The 18,182-nt window shown below is 54.1% G+C and overlaps 1 protein-coding gene across 2 annotated transcripts in view; it reads left to right on the plus strand.

Moving 5' to 3' along the window:
- Window positions 1–18,182, plus strand: part of CELSR1 (cadherin EGF LAG seven-pass G-type receptor 1) — a 150,210-nt gene that overhangs the window by 81,587 nt on the left and 50,441 nt on the right. For both annotated transcript variants that reach the window (XM_014864366.3, XM_044777684.2), the window contains exons 5-6: window positions 307–395; window positions 18,010–18,167. In XM_014864366.3, coding sequence (XP_014719852.3) covers window positions 307–395; window positions 18,010–18,167 — 247 coding nt within the window. The remainder of the gene's footprint in view (window positions 1–306; window positions 396–18,009; window positions 18,168–18,182) is intronic.

Below are 18,182 nucleotides of genomic sequence, written 5' to 3' on the forward strand. Positions count from 1 at the left end.
CAGCCCGCTGACGCACTGCTCCCCGGGTTCTACGTCTGGGAATCCGTCCTGTGGGAGAATTGCACGATGCACAAAGATGCTCATTGCGGTATTACTTATAATGCTGAAAATACGGAAGACAGAGCTCATGTTTCCAAAGATTGGGGAATCGATGCAGTGTGGTACATCGGTAGATTAAAAACATTTACAAGTCAAACATGTTATTCCAGTTGGTGGAAAAGAACATTTGTCCAGACTGTCAAAAGGACGTTCAGCCTTAGTGGTCTGTTGACCTGTGTTCTCTCTGGCTCACCCCTCTCCCCGCAGGTGAGACCACGACAATGGTGGCGCCGCAGGTTCCTGGGGGCGTGAGTGACGGGCGGTGGCACTCCGTGCAAGTGCAGTATTACAACAAGGTAGGATGGGGCGCTCTTCACGAAAGCCCTGGTGGCTTTTCTGTCTTGGGACGTTTATACTCTGAAATTTAAAAAAAATATGCTGATTGAGAAACTTTTTTAGGAAACGAGCATTTGTTGAGGGTCTGTGTAAATATACCGAAGCCCTGTGCCAGGACAGGAATACTCCCCCAGGGAGCGCTGGGCGGGGAGACACAGGGACCCCAGAGTCACCCTACACCAGGGGAAGGACCCAGAAAGAGCTTATTCATTGCAGCTGCCTTGGCCCGAGTCATTACTGGTGGCTAAAATTCCAGGCTATTCTAACACAACTCGAGAGCCAAAACCGTCCACTCGTACCTGGATGTAACTGGAGAGTCGGGAGGGTCCCGGAGGAAATGCCGTGAAGGTGTGGGCATTTTTGGTTTTGTTTTATTTTGCTGTTTATTGACTTGTAATTTGGCTTCTTGGTTTTTGCATCAGAACGCCCCATTTTCCATTGTTGTGGTTTTGCCAACGACTTTTCTCCCTCCTGGGAAACTCCAGGGCACCCTCGGAGCTTGGCCACAGCTCCCCGAAGGCCTTCAGGGCTCGGGCTTGAGCTTGGCTGGCGGACGAGGGGCCTCTCTGGGAGATGCACCCTGCCTCTCACATCTACTGCAGTTCAGCTGTGGACAGACCAGTGATTGGCGGCCACCTCCCACCGCCTGGGCCTGAGGTCCTGCTGGCCACCAGGCCCCTCCCTCTCACTCTTTCCCCCGTCTGTCATCCGCCATCCCTCTGCCTCCTTGGGGTCGTCCCACATGGGCCCCCAGCAGCAATCTCTGCCCCGGGGCTGGGGCCAGGCAGGTTCTGAGCGTGCGTGGAACTCTGCACCTTATTCGCCAGGAGGGCGAAGGAGAGTTCTGGAGGGGTCTGGCTTGCAGATCTGAAGCGACATGGGGGCTGAGTGCTCTTCTCTGGATTTTGAGGACTAAGGACAGAACGTTCACAGTGCCTGGGAACGGGGTCTGTACATCTCCGGGCTGGGGGCCGTGCCCGATTGCTTGATGAAGGGGTTATGTGAGCCAGCAGGGCAGTGGGGTCAGGGCTCAGTGGCTGACAACAGACCTCCACGGATACAGGTGTATTAGCTGTAACTGCCCTGTCTCAGGCACTGGCATCTTCTCCTTAGTGGGGCCCCCTGGCTTTCTGGGACACGTGTCAGCCAGTGAGAGCTGCACCCGCCTGCTGCTCTCCTGGGGACGGCCTCACGTGGCCGTGCAGAAGCAGCAGTGTAGGTCGGCTCCTCAGAGCCTCTGCTCCCGTCTAATCTCGGGGGGCTCGCGGGAGGTCGCACAGTTGGGTTTTTCTCTCCGCGGCGCCTTCACCTACATGACGTGTTCTCCCCAGTTGATACCCCATGGGCCTCTCATACCTGATTTGGCTGCTCAGGAGAATGGCTTCCTACCTCTTGGGGTGTCCTTCGGGCCCCTCCAACTTCACCCTAGGTCGTATCATTTTTGCCACTTCTCTCCCCGCCGCTGGAGAAAGTCTCTCCTTCCAGCCAGCCTCTCACGATGTGGCCCCGGGGGACAGCAGCGTTCTCCTGGGCACAGGTCAGGAGACAGCGCCCGTGTCCTGGAGAGTCAGGAGCCCCCGGGGCAGGGCCACATCCCGTGCACCTCTGTGTCCCCACAGCACGGGGCACAGTCCCTCTGAGCTCAGGGACTGTTCTATCTAACGTCAGGGCCCGAATCTGCTGCAGGCAGCAGGGCGGACGGACGGACGGGGCCGCCTTCCCCAGTCTCTCTGTTCACGTTGTCCAGATGGCTCTCCCGCATCCACAAGACCCACGGGGACCCATGTTGGGAGCAGAGCTCCTGCAAGGCTGACCCTTCCTGGCTCAAGCATGGGGGGACCAGGATCAGGGGTTTCTGGCCCAGACACATCCAGGCTTTTGTAGGGACGTTGCACTTGCCGTCAAGTAGAGAGAAGGAAAAGTAAGTGCCAGAGTGGAGCTCTCGCCTGCCCTCTGCTCCAGAGCACTTAGCTGCCGCCTTGCAAGAACATTCTACCTGCAGTCCAGCCATTCCCGCATCTCAGCCGGTGCGCTCAGCCTCTGGCCCTTCCTGCTGCACTCTTCAGGCCGCAGGCTGGACACCAGGGATCCACGGTCCCCGGAGGGGTGTGTGGCCTGGGGGCTGAGCCTCCGGCAGAGGGCAGGCCAGTCGGGATGGGTCAGAGGACCCTGTGGGACCCGTGTTCCACGTCAGGGAAGCCAAGAAAGGGCCCGCAGTGCGTACTCCTTCCTGCTGGGGTGGAAACATGCCTCCCAGGGCCGGGGGTGGGGCTCTGGGCCATGGGGCTGAGTCAGCCTGGGTCTCCCCCTCGGAGCACCTGCACACAGCATTCTCCAGCATCATCTGGCCCAACCGACAGTGTGTGCAGTTGAGCTGGGACAAGACCCCTGGCTTGGTCCCCCTGGCCCAGGTGTCATCTTCGGCCATCACTCTGCATGCAGGGAGTGCCAGCCAAGGGCCTACCTGCTCACAGCGACCCTCCAGGTAGCACTGGGGAGCGAACTCGCCACTGCAGAGCGCCCTGGGAGGAAGGAGGAGCCTCCCTCAGGGAGAACAAGAGCAGTGGAGTGGCGTTGGCGGTGCTCTGCCACCCCTGCTTCGGCCTCCAGGGCCTGCCTTCCAGCCGAGCAAGGCCCTGGGGCAGGGTGAGGCCTTTCCGCTCCACAGCCCAGCTGTTTCCTCTCTTGCCCGAGGCTATTCGGTGGAGGAAACCCAGCAGCTTACACTTAGATCTGCGGCCTCGTTCTGTGGTTTGCCTCCGTTCCACAATAGGGAAATATTCACAGAGATGCCGTCTGTTGGTCCCCTAGGAGGACCGTGCTGTCTCCATGTGACTTTCTGTCCCTGTGCCGGAGGCTCTTGCTTCTCCAGATGCAGAGACGTCATGCGCAGGGCGGGCGGGCTCGTAAGCACATTTAGAGGAGCCAGCCTGAAGCCAGGATGCCGCCAGAATGATAGGAGGTGAAAGCAAGACTGAAAATGACCCGTCCGGGATGAGCCACTCGGCTCTCCCGTCTCTGTCTTGTCGCCCGTGCTGTCTCTGGTCCTAAGGCGGCGGAACCTGCTGGACCTGAACATGGGGAGGCCCCACTCCCTGGGGCAGCAGGCTTTCCTGAGCATGCTGCCCACTCTGCCCACCTCACCTGGGATTTTTTTTTTTTTAATTTGAGGAAGATTAGCCCTGAGTTAACATCTGTTGACAATCCTCCTCTTTTTTTCCTGAGGAAGCCTGGCCCTGAGCTAACATCTGTGCCCATCTTCCTCTACTTTATATGTGGGACGCCTGCCACAGCATGGCTTGACACGTGGTGCCATGTCCGTACCCAGAATCTGAACCTGTGAACCCCAGGCCGCCGAAAAGCAGAATGTGCGCACTTAACTGCTGTGCCACAAGGCCGGCCCTCACCTGGGATTTTTAATTAACAATGTGTGTCTGAATAGTTCGGCACACAGCAGTGCAGGGAGGGTAGAGGCTCCCTGCCAGGGATTGGGGGCACAGACATGTCATCAAGGGGGTGTTTCATAAAATCCCGAGGAAACAGGGACCCCTCGTGCCGGCTATGGCACGACCTCCCTACAGTCCGGGGTGATGTGAACGGGTGGGGCAGGGGCAGGGGCCGGGGCGGTGTGTGCCTGACTGGGACATGCCGGGCAGTTGGACCCACTCAGGGCATGGGGCGTGCTCGGAGAGAGTGTGGGCGGTGAGGGGGGTCAGGCGGGGCCAGATCTCCGGGGATCTTGACGTTTCGTGAAGGAAGGCATCCAGGAGGAGGTGAGTGGGTTAAGCAGGGTTTCTCCACCTCGGCACTGTTGGCGTCTGGGGACAGATCCTTCTTCATTGCAGGGCCCGTCCTGTGCACTGTAGAGTGTTGAGCAGCCTCCCTGATCTCTGTCCATTAGATGCCAGTAGCTCTCTCCAGTTGTGACAGCCGAAAATGTCTCCACTTGCTGTCAGATGTCCCCAGAGGCGCCTTGCCAGGGGACGTTACTGCACTGGCGGCGATTCCCGCAGTGGAGCCCCTCATGGCCAGGCTGGCTGTGTGGGCCATTGGTGGGCCTGGCCTATCTGGTTCGGGGTGATTCTGAGATGATGTGGGTTGATGTTGGTACAGTGCTGAAAGCATTTCCACGAAGAAAGTGAGAGCTCTGGCTGAACTGAGCCTCTCCCTTCCAGCGTCAGCCTCCTCTGCCTCCAACTGAGCAGAGCATCCGTGCGCTTGACATTTCTGTGACCTCGGGGAAAGGTACCACGGGTGTGGGGTGTCATTAGAAACCGCTCCACTCCGGCCGCACTTTGGACAACGTGTTTGTTCACGTCGTTCGTAATCTCTTGGGTCTCTGTCACACATTAAACTCCAGAGGTCCCAAGGGAAGTGGGCTACACATGGGCTGGTGCAGAGGAATGTGATCCCCGCCACACCCGGGGTCAGGGCTCTCCCTCTGCTTCAGCGAGTGTTCCAGGAGACCGCATACTGTTTAACCACAGCAGGTCTGGAGGAACCCAGAAGGATCAGCCTGAGACAAGATTCTGGGGGCTGCCTGGCCTCCCTCACTCCCTACAGTCCTTCCTTCATGCCTTTGTTCATTAATTAATACACGGAGCATTTATTGAGTGCCTACTGCATGCCAGGCACTATTCTGGGTATAGGGATATGCAGAGGACAAAGGGGATAAAAATCTGTTCCCCTAGGAGCTCGTGTTCCAGAGTGAGGACGGGGAGACAGAGATGGAGAGGGAAGGAGGAGGGGGGAGGGTCCTGGGAGGAACAGGGAGCGCCTAATTCTGGACAGAGATGCCTGCGCTACCTCGCCCCTCCCCACCCCTGCATCACACACTGGGCCAGGTGAAGGCAAATCTGTGTGGCTGTGTTCTTTGTCTGTAATAGAACCCAAAGAGCCTGTCCTTGGGTGTGTGTCCTGAAAGGTGGAAAATGACTGTTAGCAGAGGGTGATAAAAATATGCTTTTTTCCAAAACTGAGAATGGAAGCATTTATAATTGTCCGTTTTTATAAAAGTGGGTGCATAGTTCTCCCGTAGAATCCAAAGTACAGAAACTAACTTAGAAATTATTTAATAGAATATAGGGTCATCCATACACTGGAGTGTCACGCAGCGATGAAGGATAACGAGGTAGAGCTGTGTGTGTCCAGGTGGAAAGATCTCCAAGAATATTGTCAATAGATGAGGAAAGCCTGCTGAGGGACAGGTTGTAGGGTGTATGTTTGTAAGAGCCTAATTTCAAACTTTCAGAAAAGTTGCAAGATTAAAACAAGAACTCCTATACCCTTCACCCAGATTCCCCAATTTCCCCATTTGCTTTATCTTTCTCCCCACACCAGCTCCGTCTCATCATCTTTCACCCCTGAGTTTTGGCCTCCCTCAATGAACCTACCTGTATCCATTGTTACCGTGGTGAATGTCAGCTGTTTTCCAGTTCCATCCATCACTCTACGTCCACCAGTTGGCTTTCTGCTCAAACAAGCAGAAAGAAGTAAAATCTTCTCTGTTTGTTTATGTCAGTGTGGCTTCATGAATTCCTATTTTATTCAATGGGCTATAATCTATTATTGTCATTAATTTAATGCTCAGGTTGTTTCCAGTTTGGCCCATATCTCAGATTTGGCTAAAAGGACAAAGGTATAAGAGCCAGCTATATAGCTCTGTCCCTTGGATATACCCCCATCATTTTTATTAGCTTTTCTTTACTTTTTGGCACAATAAGACCTGCCAGGCTTATTTTATACTTTTTCTGCCCCAGCCCTGGAGTCAGCCATTTATCCACAGAACCCTGGATTCTTTTAGTAAAGAATGGTATTTAGAAACCAAGATCCAGGTGCTAGGTGTGCTCATTGCTACTGGCGTGTGTCACTCCCAGTGTCTCCCATCAGGCAGAGCTAGGACACATGTATGTATGCATGTGTATGCGTGTATAGATATGTGTGCATATGCATATATACATGCATACACCTACTGAAATTCATTTCTTCCTATCTCTACTTATTGAAAACCTTGAATTTCATTCCAACACTACAGAATTCATTCTAGTTTTTTTCCCTTCCATATCTGTAACTCTTTATCCACGAGAAACCTTGTTCCCATTACCCTTAATATAGTTATTTATTTTTTCAATCCATCATTATTTAAACAACTTCCCATCCCACCAGTCCATTGCCTCCTGGCTTGCCCTTGGCCCTGCCTTCCCCTCCATCCTTCTCAAGCAGCTTCAGCCTTGTGAGCTGCTGCCTTAGTTGCCTGGACTCTGCTGGATGACTCTAATAGGTGTTGGGAACAAGAGGCCATAATGGAGATTTGACTGAAGCATTCAATCATTCAGAAAAGGGAGGGAGGGGAATAGGAAGGAAGTTTGTTTAAAATTTTTAAAAATTTAAAGGGAATGAAAATACAAAGTACTGAAATATGGGGGATGCAGCTAAAGCAGTGCTGAGAGGGAAATTCATAGCACCAAATACTTAGGTTAGAAAAGAGGAAAATTCTCAAATCAGTAATCTAATCTCCCACCTCAAGAACCTCCAAAAAGAAGAGCAAAATAAACCCAAAGCAGGTAGGAGGAAGGAAACAATAAAGATAGCAGAAACCAGTGAAATTTCAAACAGGAAAATAACAGAGAAAAATCTATGAAACAAAGAGCTTTGGAAAGATCAATAACATTGACATACTTCTAGCAAGACTGACAAGAAAAGAAAGAGAAGACACAGGTTACCAATATCAGGAATAAGTTCTCAGTTCCTCAAAAAACAAATTACCATAATCACCCAATATGAAATAATTTGAATGACCATATTACTAGTAAGGAAATTGAATTTGTATTTTTAAAACTCCCAAAAATGAAATCTCCAGGCTCAGATGGCTTCACTGGAGAATTCTACCAAATGTTTAAGGAATTACATCAATTCTATACATTCTCTTCCAGAACCTAGAAGAGGAAAGAACACTTCCCAGTTCGTTTTGTGATGTATTACCTTAATACCAAAACCAGGTGAAGACAGTGCGAAAAAAAGAAAACAGGCCAATATCTCTCATAAATATAGACATGACCCCTGTCCACACAGAAAACTGGACACAAATGTTCACAGCAGATATTTTCTTAACAGCCCCAAACTGGAAACAACCCAGATGACCTCAGTGGGTGAACGGCTAAACAGACCATGGTACCTCCATACCACAGAACTTGGAATGCTGCTCAGTGATTAGAAGTGAACTATTAATACATGCAAAAGAGAAGTCGCTGAGCAGGAACAGCCAATCTCACATGCTTCTGTACCGTAGGATTCCATTTGTATAACATTCTTGACATGACAAAATGGTAGAACTGGAGAACAGATGAGTAGTTGCTGGGGTTGGGGTGGGGGCTGGAGGGAGTGGGTGTGGCTGTGAAAGAGCAACATGTGGGGTTCTGGTGGTGATGGAATGTTCTGCATCCTGACTGCACCGGCTATTGCAGGATGTTTACCATTGGTGGACCATTGGGTAAGGGTACGTTGGATCTCTGTTATTTTTTACAATTTCACATACATCTAAAATGATCTCAAAATAAAAAGCTTAATTCAAGGAACTTTGAAAGATATACACTACAAATGTGTGCTGGCATACCCATGACTTTTTCTGAAGGGTATCCTCCCTCCAAAAAAAAAAAAAACAAACCCATGAACAGCATGGATCGGATAGCTGTTGCTAGGTCATAAACCACCCCAAAATGTACTGTCTTAAAATATCAGATATTTATCATTCCTCGTGATTCTGACAGGAGGCATTATCGTGGCTCTTTTTGTAAACAGTCTCCCATTCGGTGGATCCCTTTGGCAATAAGGTTGATGGGAAAGGAAGTGGCCTTTGTGTTCCTTTTATACCTTTCTGCGATGTTTTACGTGTTTCACATTTATTAAAGAACACAGCGGGAGTCATCTGGGTGATGGGATGATGAACCATTTTCACTTTCTTCTGTTAAATTTTCTATTTAAAAAATCATTTGACTTAAAGAAGGTACAAGATAAGGAGGCTAAACTTTTTTAAAGTTAGGGTAAGCTTTTGTGAAGTCCATCAAACCTTTGTGATGAAAGAGACAGTCAGCGGGGCGTGTCATTGTCCCCACGCTCTGCACTGTGGTCTCCTTAGCTTTGCTTTTCCCGCCGACAGAGTTGCAGATGGAAACTTGCCTCAGAGGAGAGTGGGGGGGATGTCCCCACCGTGCTTGTTTCCTGCTGTACAGGTTCACCCCGTTAGAACCCGAGGCCCCAGTCTGGAGCGTGAGTCGTTTTGTGTTCTGCTTACCCGGCCACCTCTTGGGGACGGAACAGCCTCTGCTGTGTCTGCCCCGGTGGGTAGACAGTAATATGGAATACCCGCGCTCCCATGACCAGCCCCATTCCCTTCACCTGTCGGGTCAGAGGGTAATATCTGCAACCGAATTAGCCTTCATCTGGGGCCTGGAATGTTCCGCACCTCCCTTGGCGATGAGCGGGGCCATGAGAAGAGCCTGATGAGCGGCCTCCGTGGGAGAGGCGAGGGCGCCGGGGCTGCTGGCGGCTGGGAGCTGGAACACAGCCACTGCTTCCTTTCCAAAACACGGCCTCGTCAGATGGCAAAGTCACCTGCTCTGGAAACATATTATTCTGAGGGACGAACGCAGCCCTGCCCTGGGGCCGTTGTTCCGGCCTGTGATGGAAAGTCGCCTGCAGGCCTGGGGCGCAGCGACCTCACGCCCGGCTCCCCGTCTGGCGGCGGCCTCTCTCCTCCACCTGGCAGCCGCCTCACACCCCGTCTGTCCCGGCTCGACCCTCTAATGCTTTGAAATGAAATGCAGTCCTTGCCCGCCAAGGCTGGCCGCCTTTCCTCGCCTCTGCTCCCACGCTGGGACGTGGACAGTCATGGCTGAGGTCCTCACGTCCGCCCTCCGAGGTGGAGGAAACTGAGGCCCAGAGTGAGGCAATGGGGGCTGGGCTGGACCAAGCCGTGGAACTCAGATCCGAGGGCTGCCATGTGCCCTCCTGCTGAGATGTCCCTCTCCCTACCTTCCCCTTTGCTTTTTCCAGCCCCTCTGTGCTTTCTCCCAACCAATTCAGCCCCCATTTCACTTTGTCACAGGATGCCAGCACGTCACCCTCAAGGCCTATGGACGGCTTGGCGGGGGATGGGGAGGCTGGTCAGAAAAGAGATGGAGCGAGGGCCAGACCCTGGGGGTCTGTGAGGGGCCGGAGAAGCTGAGGGTGCCTGGGGGTCTCTGTGCTGCTGTCCAGACTCTGGGGACAGAGAAGGGCTTGTTAGGATCCCAGCTGGAGAAGGCTGGGGCTTTGCAGGAGCGTGTGTGTGTGCACAAACGGGGGGGGCCAATGTGTGAATGTGCACACACGTGAGTGAGACTGCACAAGTGTGTGAGGGTGCGTGCATGTCTCTTGTGAGCCTTTCTCCCTTCATCTCAGGAGGCTTTTTGAAAAGAGCACCTGTGACCTGTAAATCCTTGTAGCCCAGAGTAACTTTGTCATTGCCCGAAGGAGTCTGGCCCTTCTCTCCTGGGACAGTGTGGACTGAGTCCAGAGTCCATCTCTACGGCCCCAGGTGCCCGGCCCCCATGCCAGTGCAGACGACCCCAGTGGGCTGCTGTTCAGGGGTGACCCCTTCCACCTCTTGTCCAGCTGGAAGTAGCCAACTGTCAGATTTAGGATCCCACATGTGAAGGGACACGAGCTTCTCATGGGGTGCCTGTAGGTCCCAGTTTGTGCCAAGCAACTTCTTGTCTACAAAGCCCCCAAGAGAAGGAATGCGTTCCCCCAGCTTTCTAAGACGGTGCTGTATAAATTTAAGGAACTCGATTCTGAGCCCTTCGCTTGTCACTGGAGAAAAGACCTCTTCTGAGAAAATCTGCATAAACTGCCTGGTTCCCAGAATGCCCGGGGAGCCTGCCAGGCTGCGGCCACACAGTGGTCTCTGACCTGATGGCTGGGCCCGGGAGGGACAGCAGCTGACAGGCTCCCTCTTATGGACCCTGGGACCTTTTGTCTGGTGAAGGGCCAGGCCCAGGGAGGGCTGGCGCTGTGCCCCATGGATCTTTTCCGGAACAAAAGTCATCCCCACGGAGATCCCTGGGGCCGTTAGGAGATGCTCCTTTATGCACAGTGCCAAGCACACGGACAGTGCAAAGTGGAGCTGTGCCTGCAGCCCTCGGTTCTTCCAGTTCTGAGCATCTCGTGCGACCATCAGAAAAGCGTGGAGCTCCCACTGTATCTGTGCCGGAACTGTCGTGACCCCGGATTAACCACCTGCCTGAGAGACAGAGGCTTTGGTGTGTTGTTTTCTTTTTAAGAAACTCTAAGGTGACCAATTGGTTCGTGTCGTTGTTGAAAATCTTTTCTTTTTAAGGCTCCCAGAATAAGAAGAGTCGTTAGCACTTCCCGGCTGATTGAGCGTGAAGGACACCGAAGCTGCGGGTCGCACTGCGCCCACGGCCGGGAGGAAAGCCCGTGAAGGAGCAGTCACGCAGGAGCTGCTGGTCGCTCCTTTTTTCTTTAAGGCTGTGTGAAAAGAAGTCCTGTCATTTTATTGTAGGAAAATACTAAGACAGCAGAAATCTAGGGAGGACAGCCGTTTGCACACTTTCTGGCTTTTCTTCTTGTCTTTTTTGCTGATGGCACGGCAGCAGCAAGCTCTTGTGGGATGGCCCTCATGGCTGGCACGGGCCGAGGCCTCCCCGTGCCTTGTGCATTTAATTCCCCCAGGGTGGTGCCATTTTTGCCCCCATTTTACAGATGAGTCCTCATGTGCAGTGAAGTCAAGTGACTTTCCTAAGTGGGGTCAAGATGTGGAGTCTTGGCCTTTGGGAGGTGATGCTCGCTGGAGGCTGTGGACACTGCTGTCCTGTGTCCCTGCTGGCCTTATCCCCTCACAGCTGGGCCCCTCCATTTGCGTGACAGCCCAGCCAGCCCGGCATCAGGCTCTCTGCAAAGGGGTTCAGATCTACTCTTCCATTTTGTCCCACGTGACCCTAGAGCTGGTAGCTAGGAGCTTACCCACTCTCTGGAAGAGGCTGCACAGGCTCGGAGCGGTCTCTACCCTGCCCCGGGTCACAGGCAGGTGAGGGGTCGGGAGCACCAGCACCCCTCTCAGCCGGAGCCACGCACGGGATAACTCGGAGCTGTCCGCCCTCTCTGGCGGCTGGTAAGTGGCCTGATGGCCCAATCTGGCTTCCATGCAGCGGTTTGCTGCCCACACCCTAAGAGAGTTGCTGTGTCCTTCCCAGGATATAGGTTTCCAATGTCTTAAAGGAAGAAGGTCAAGAAAGATCTGGGCTTTTGTTGTCCTTAATGTTAAACTCAAGAGAAGTAAGTATTTTTACAGCTTAGTTTTGGGGAGCACTGAGCTTCTGCTGGGAACCTAGTTGACTGAAGGAGGCAAAGTGACTTTTCAGTGCTGCTGAACAGGCCCCGACCCCGATTGCAGATGCAGGTGGAACGGGGGAATGAGGTGTTCTCCAGAACCCCTGCAGGCCCTGGGCCGCCCGTGACAGCCACAGCTCCGCAGCCCCACACTGAGAGGCAGCCCGGTGCTCACTGATGAGCCGTTTCGTCCTGTGGATTCTGTGTGGAGTTCTGGCCGGTTTCACTGCCCTGGAGAAGCCAGTCTGGTCAGTGTAGCTCTTACCTCGCAGCCGATCTGGAGTGCAGGTGAATCTGACAGACATGGCGTCCGTTCGTCCTGCCCCAGTGTGGCCGAGCCCTGTCCCGGGCCCTGGGGTTCAGTGTGAGTGGGCAGGTGAGGTCCTTGCTGCAGGGACCTGCGTTATTTGGGGTGGGTGTAGCGGGGACAAGGCAGTCAAGATGAGGAAGATGGCGCCGTGTAAGTGCCTCGGGAAGACTCAGGGGTGAGTGACAGCAAGTGGTTGGAGCTCCAGGATGAACTGCCGTGCCCCTACCCTGTCCTTCCTGCGTTCCTTCTCTGGCTCTTTCTCTTATGGCGTTGAGGGTGAATCCCTCCATACATGGGGCGTAGACTGGTCAGCAGTCACCATCACGGGGTCCCAAACACCTGAGTGGAGGCCTGACCAGAGAGCGGGGTCCTGGGAGGGGCCTGGCCTGCCTGGAGCGCAGGAGGGAAGCTGAGGCTCAGGGAGTGGTCTCCGCTGGAGCGTGTCCTCTTACCTGCCGGCCGTGTGGGAGCTCCTCCCAGGCCCAGCCTGGTCTCCGGGGAGACCGCACTGGGTGTGGTGTCGGAGTTCCAATGAAGTCCTGCTGGAGGCTCCTGGGGAATCGGTTTGGATCCTAGAAGCGTGTGTCTGTCCGGATGCTTTCTCCTTGTGACCCTGTCCACCCAAGTGGCTTCGGAGAAATGCCCTGCCTGCTTCCGAGGGAGGGCTTGCCGCCTCTGTGCCAGGACCGGCTGGGTCTTGTCCACATTTCCGGGGGCCGCTGCCATCTGGAGGGCTGTGTTTGGCAAGCCCACACGTCAGGTGTGAACCCCACTGAGTTTGAGAAGTGACAGCACAGTACGTGTCCGAGGCTGCATTTTGACTCTTTGTGACATTCCTAAGGTCCAGCCATCTGTGAATTCTTCGATATGAATGTCGGTTAATCGTTTGTGACGCAGAGCGTCAATCTGTTTCTTTCCCAAGACTTCCCTCTCCTGGTGTCTGGTTTCGAGGCCCACCCCGCCTTCCCCCATCCAGCGTTTGAAATCGAGCCCCCATCAGCCTCCCCGATGAGGAATTGTTTGCAGCAGGTTAAAAGGCTGTAGAAATGTGAGCGCTTCGTAAGGACCAGACGCCTTTGTGCACGCAGTCTCCACGGGCTGCTTTAGAGCGTCTGAGTGGAAACGCACGGGGAGAACCCGCGCAGAGAGAGGAATGTAAGTTGAAGGGAAGAAAAAAAGGGGGCAGACCCCAAGTGATGCCTTCTGACTGATTTACCGAGAATCTGGAACCTGGATATGCACGGATTTGCAGAGCTTGTTGCTTTTGGGTTCCCCTTGAAGTGTGTGGCGGGCCTTTAGGTGTTTTCTTAGAGGGTGGCAGGGCTGAGCATGGTGGCTGTGTCCTCACTGGCCCCGTTTCCACCTGCCCCAGGGCGAGTTCTGTGCAGGGCAGTCTGTGAGCACGGAGGGGAGTAGACGTCACCAACCTCAGGCCCTGTGGCTGGTGGGCGCCTCCAGTTTGTGTGTCTTGCGCCTGCTTCCCTCGGCCTCTGAGTGTCCAGGCCTGGCTGCTTCCAGGGGACAGTCCAGGGTAGGTGGGGGCAGGGGGTCCTCCAGGCCTGGCCAGCAGCCCAACAAAGCCCAGCCAAGCCCGAGGAGTGAAGGCTCAGGGGCGCCGGCCTTCGCCATTCTGTGTCCAGCCCCCCTCTGACGTGAGAATTGAGAAAGTGCTCATCTGTCGCCATGTAGCCCCTTTATTCGCATGCTGTCTTTTTCTTTTGGGCAGATGTGTGGCAGGCTTTAAAAATCCTCCTTAGAAATATTTGGGAGCAGTTCCTTTTCTTTTGCTCTTTATTCTTTGTTCCTCCCCAGCCGTGCCAGGAAAGCCATGGCGCGCTTTCCCATCGGCCCTCGCCAAATCTCAATGTTGGCGCTCAGAATGAGCAGCTGAAATCACTTTGTCTGCCTTAGACACGGGAGGTGGACGCACAGAAGGAAGCCTGGCTCTGCCACCGTCTCCCGGTTTCTTTCCCACTGAATTCTCATTCTGCGTGCTGGCCGTGCATCGTGAGATGTGCTGTCTTCCCTTGACAAAAGCAGACAACCTGAGCCCGAATGAGTACACCTGCTGGTGTCTTCGTTTCACGCCTCCCTCCCAATTCAGGCTGCTGTGGAGTTGCATATGTACCACTCACCCCTGACGGAGAACTTTCACTCCTCTTGCTGCATTTTATTGCTCGTGACAATTTGACAGGACGGCCACATGATGTGTTTTATTCCCATTTTACAGATGAAAGCGGGGAAGGAGCTTCCCAAAGGTTATCCAGGTAGGGAGTGGCCAGGGGGTCGAGAATGGTGGGTGCCCATCCAGACAACTTTCTTTTTTTCTTATTGAGGTGAAATTCACACAACATAGAATTAACCATTTAAAGTGAACAATTTAGTGGCATTCAGTGCATTCACAATATTGTGCAACCATCACCTCTGTCTATATGTAAAATATTTTCATCACCCATTAGCAGTCACTCCCAGTTTCCTCCAGTCCCTGCCTCCCAGCCCTGGGAGTCACCAGTCTACTTTCTGCCTATGGATTTGCCTATTCTGGACATTTCAAATAAATAGAATCATGCAATGTGTATGTGGCCTCTTGTGACAGGCTCCTTTCACTGAGTGTAATGTTTTGGAGGTTCAGCCACGTAGGATGTCCCAGTACGTCATTCCTTCTTACGGCTATGTAACGTTCCGTTGATGGAGAGACCACATTGTGTTTCTCCGTTCGTCTTGGGATGGACGTGTGGATTGTTGCGCCTTTAGGCTGTCATGGGTGCTGCTGCTGTAAGCATTTGTGAGCGAGTTGTTATTCGAGTGCCTGTTTTCAGTTCTCTTGGGTGTACACCTGCGAGTGGAGTGGCTGGGTCAGGTGGCAGCTCCCTGTTGACTCTCATGAACCCCATCTGCGCATGTTGAGTCAGCTGCAGCCTCGTTTTCCTGTTGCCCACAGCCTTCCCCCAAGCTGCCCTTGTGCTCTCCTGGTGCTGTTGACCACATGGGATAGTTGGTGCGAGTCAAGCAGACTGGCCAGGATGTGGGCTGCTGCTTCTGGGGCGGCCCTGGAAGGGGTGGAGTGGCGGGTACCCCGTGGAGCAGGCAGCAGGCCCTCGGCGTCAGGCCTTCTCCCCAATGCTTCCCCTGTGTGTCTCTCCTGCTGGTCCTTCCAGTTCTTGCTCTGAGAATGCTCAGTTCTGCGGCCAACGGGCCATCGCTTTTGACTCAAAAGCCGGTGGACCCGGGAGTAGGAATCCAGAGGCAGGTGTCGGGCGATCTGATCAGAGGCTGTTTTTCTAGAAGCCGCACTTGCCGCTTTGGGGAAGGAAAGCCGGGCTCTGCAGTCTGTCTTAAGGGGGCTGTCTCAAGTCCGTAAATGCTGCTCTAAGTAGAAATGTTGATTGTTTTTGTCTTCGCCTCCAGTTTTCCTTTTCCTCGCCGTTTTTGCTTAAATCCCGTAGCTCTGAGCCATTGATGATGAGCAGCAATTTACAATGACTGCAATTGTGTAAACAGCAGCTTCGTTCCAATAAGGCTTGCCAAGCAGAACTGCTGTTTATGTCCTTGCTCTGGAAGCCTCGCACCCATCCCCGAAAATGTAAATTATAAGTTGTAGAAATAATATGGGGCTCGCACAGCTTGGGGATGGTTCTTTCCCCGGGGTTGCACCTAACACGTAAGCATCCCATAATAGGCTTGCACATGTTTTCCAAAGCGGGCGGCTGATACAGAGTGAGAAAACATTATTTTTTATACCCATGAAATTGCTACTTAGCCGAAGGTGAAATCTTGTGGGATGTAGCATATCAGGCCTGTGATCTCACCGACTGATGTAGAAGAAAAGGAAAAGATTATCCGTGACTTAGGAGACCGGGAGGTGCGCACAGGCCTCCCTTGGATTTGCCTAAGAAGGGCTCTCGGGAGACTCCTGTATCTCATGTTGACGTCACCCTCAAAGTCCCTATAATGCAGAGAGGATGGGTATTCTAATATTAAATCCTTATCTTGTAGACAGAGAAGCTGAGGTAGAGCGATGGGGCTCGTCTAGGTCAGATGGTTGGCCAAGGGGGAGCAGAAGGCTCGGCTGGGGTCGCCACGTACAGCAGTGTAGGCTGTGCACTGCCCAACTCCAGGAGGCACCACCGGGGTGAACAGGGACCTCTGGAGCCCCACAGCTCGGCCTGTTTGCTGAGCTCCTCTTACCAGTAGCTGTGTCCTGCCCTCCAGCCCAGTGTCCCCAGTTGAATGGATACTTCTTCGTTCCTATTCAAAGCTGAAGATTTCTTTCTGGATGAACTATGTAGTTGTTAAACTCTCTATGTTTTTGCAACTACTTATTACCTATTCTATTATGAATAAGCTAAAATTGCATCGTGTTATAAGCTCAAACTGACCCCAGAGCTTTCAAGTGGGAACAGAGTCCGTGGTCTCCAGGGGGAAAGGCAAGGGCTGGGAGCCGCCGCGCGTGCCGATCGTGCGGCCTGGTGGGCCTTCCCACGGGCCGTCTGGGTGGATCTGTAATGTCTGGGATGCGGGTCTTGTTGTCCAGGTTGTGCAGCTGGGAAGGAAGTTCCATTGCCCGGCCCAGCCCGGCCCTCTGGCTCCTGTGCGTTTCTGGAACTTTGAGGCCTGCATGCTGATGTCACGTGGTCGGCGTGCACAGGCTCTGCGTGTCCTGCCAGAAGGACGTCCTGGGGCTGTCTGGGTGGACGTGCTCAGTGTCCTCGAGGGGCAGGCCAGGAGACCGGGCAGGGATGCCCCGAGCCAGGGGCAGGTCTCCCTGGGTGATGAGGGCTAGTCCCTGGACGCAAACCACAGCTTCTTCAGGAAGGGAACCTGTGCCTTCTGGAAGGGAGCAGATCTCCCCCAAGTCACTAGCCCCAGAAGGAATTCTTATACCCTGCCCTGGGCGGGGAGATGGTGTGTGTGAGACCCACAGGGACAGCTGGGCGTGGGGAGAAGCTCAGGAGGAAGGTGGGGCGTGGTCTGTCTGGGGGCACAGAGGGTGGTCAACTTCAGGCCAGCAAAGGAGGGTCATCCAGGGCGAGGAAAGGCACAGGCCAGGAGTGACCATGAGTACCCGCGGGTCACCAGCCTCCTGGCCTGGACAGGAGCCCCGTGCCATGTGGGGGAGAAGCAGGGGTGGTCTGCGGGCCAGGCAGTGGCGTCCTAGTGTCCCTACTCTGGGAGCATGGGGACTGGGGGCAGGAACCTGGTCAGGAGGTGCACGGAAACTTGGATGCACAGGCGGAAGTGGGTGTTCAGAAGGAGGGGCCCGGGCTCTGGTGCCGGCTGCCGTACCAAAATACCACAAACTTGGGGGGCTTCAAACAACAGAAATGGATTTTCTCCCAGTTCTGGAGGCCACAAGTCCCGGAGCAAGGTGTGGGTGGGGCCGCGCTCCCTCTGGAGGCTCCAGGGGAGGGTCCTTCCGGCCTCCTCCAGCCGCTGGTGGTACCGGCCATCCTTGAGCTCCTTGGCTTGTAGACGGGTCGCTCTGGTCTCTGCCCCAGTTGTCACGCAGTGGTCTCCCTGTGTGTCTCTGTGTCTGTGTCTTCTTATAAGGACACGATCGTGTTGAATTAGGGCCACCCTACTGCAGTACAACCTCATGTTAAGTAACTATAGTGACAACAACCCTATTTCTAAATAAGGTCACATTCTGAGGTTCGAGAAGGACGTAGTTTTATTTTAGATTGTTAACCCAGTGCAGCTGGTTTTGGGGACTAATCTAAAATGAGCCTGGGGGAGCTTCTTGCCCCTCAGGCACGCCCCGCCCTCCCGCGTCCTTCTCCCTCCTTGGGCAGGGGGGCGTGCGCAGGGGCCGCTGAATCTGCCGAGGGCGCTGGTGGGAGGACGCACTGACGCCCCCTGTGCTTGTCTTCCAACAGCCCAACATCGGCCGCCTGGGCCTGCCCCACGGGCCGTCGGGAGAGAAGGTGGCTGTGGTGACGGTGGACGACTGTGACACTGCTGTGGCCGTGCGCTTTGGCAGCCTCGTCGGGAACTACAGCTGCGCTGCCCAGGGCACTCAGAGTGGCTCCAAGAAGTGAGCATCCCGGGA

Source organism: Equus asinus, chromosome 4, assembly GCF_041296235.1.
Source record: "Equus asinus isolate D_3611 breed Donkey chromosome 4, EquAss-T2T_v2, whole genome shotgun sequence".
NCBI lineage: Eukaryota > Metazoa > Chordata > Mammalia > Perissodactyla > Equidae > Equus > Equus asinus.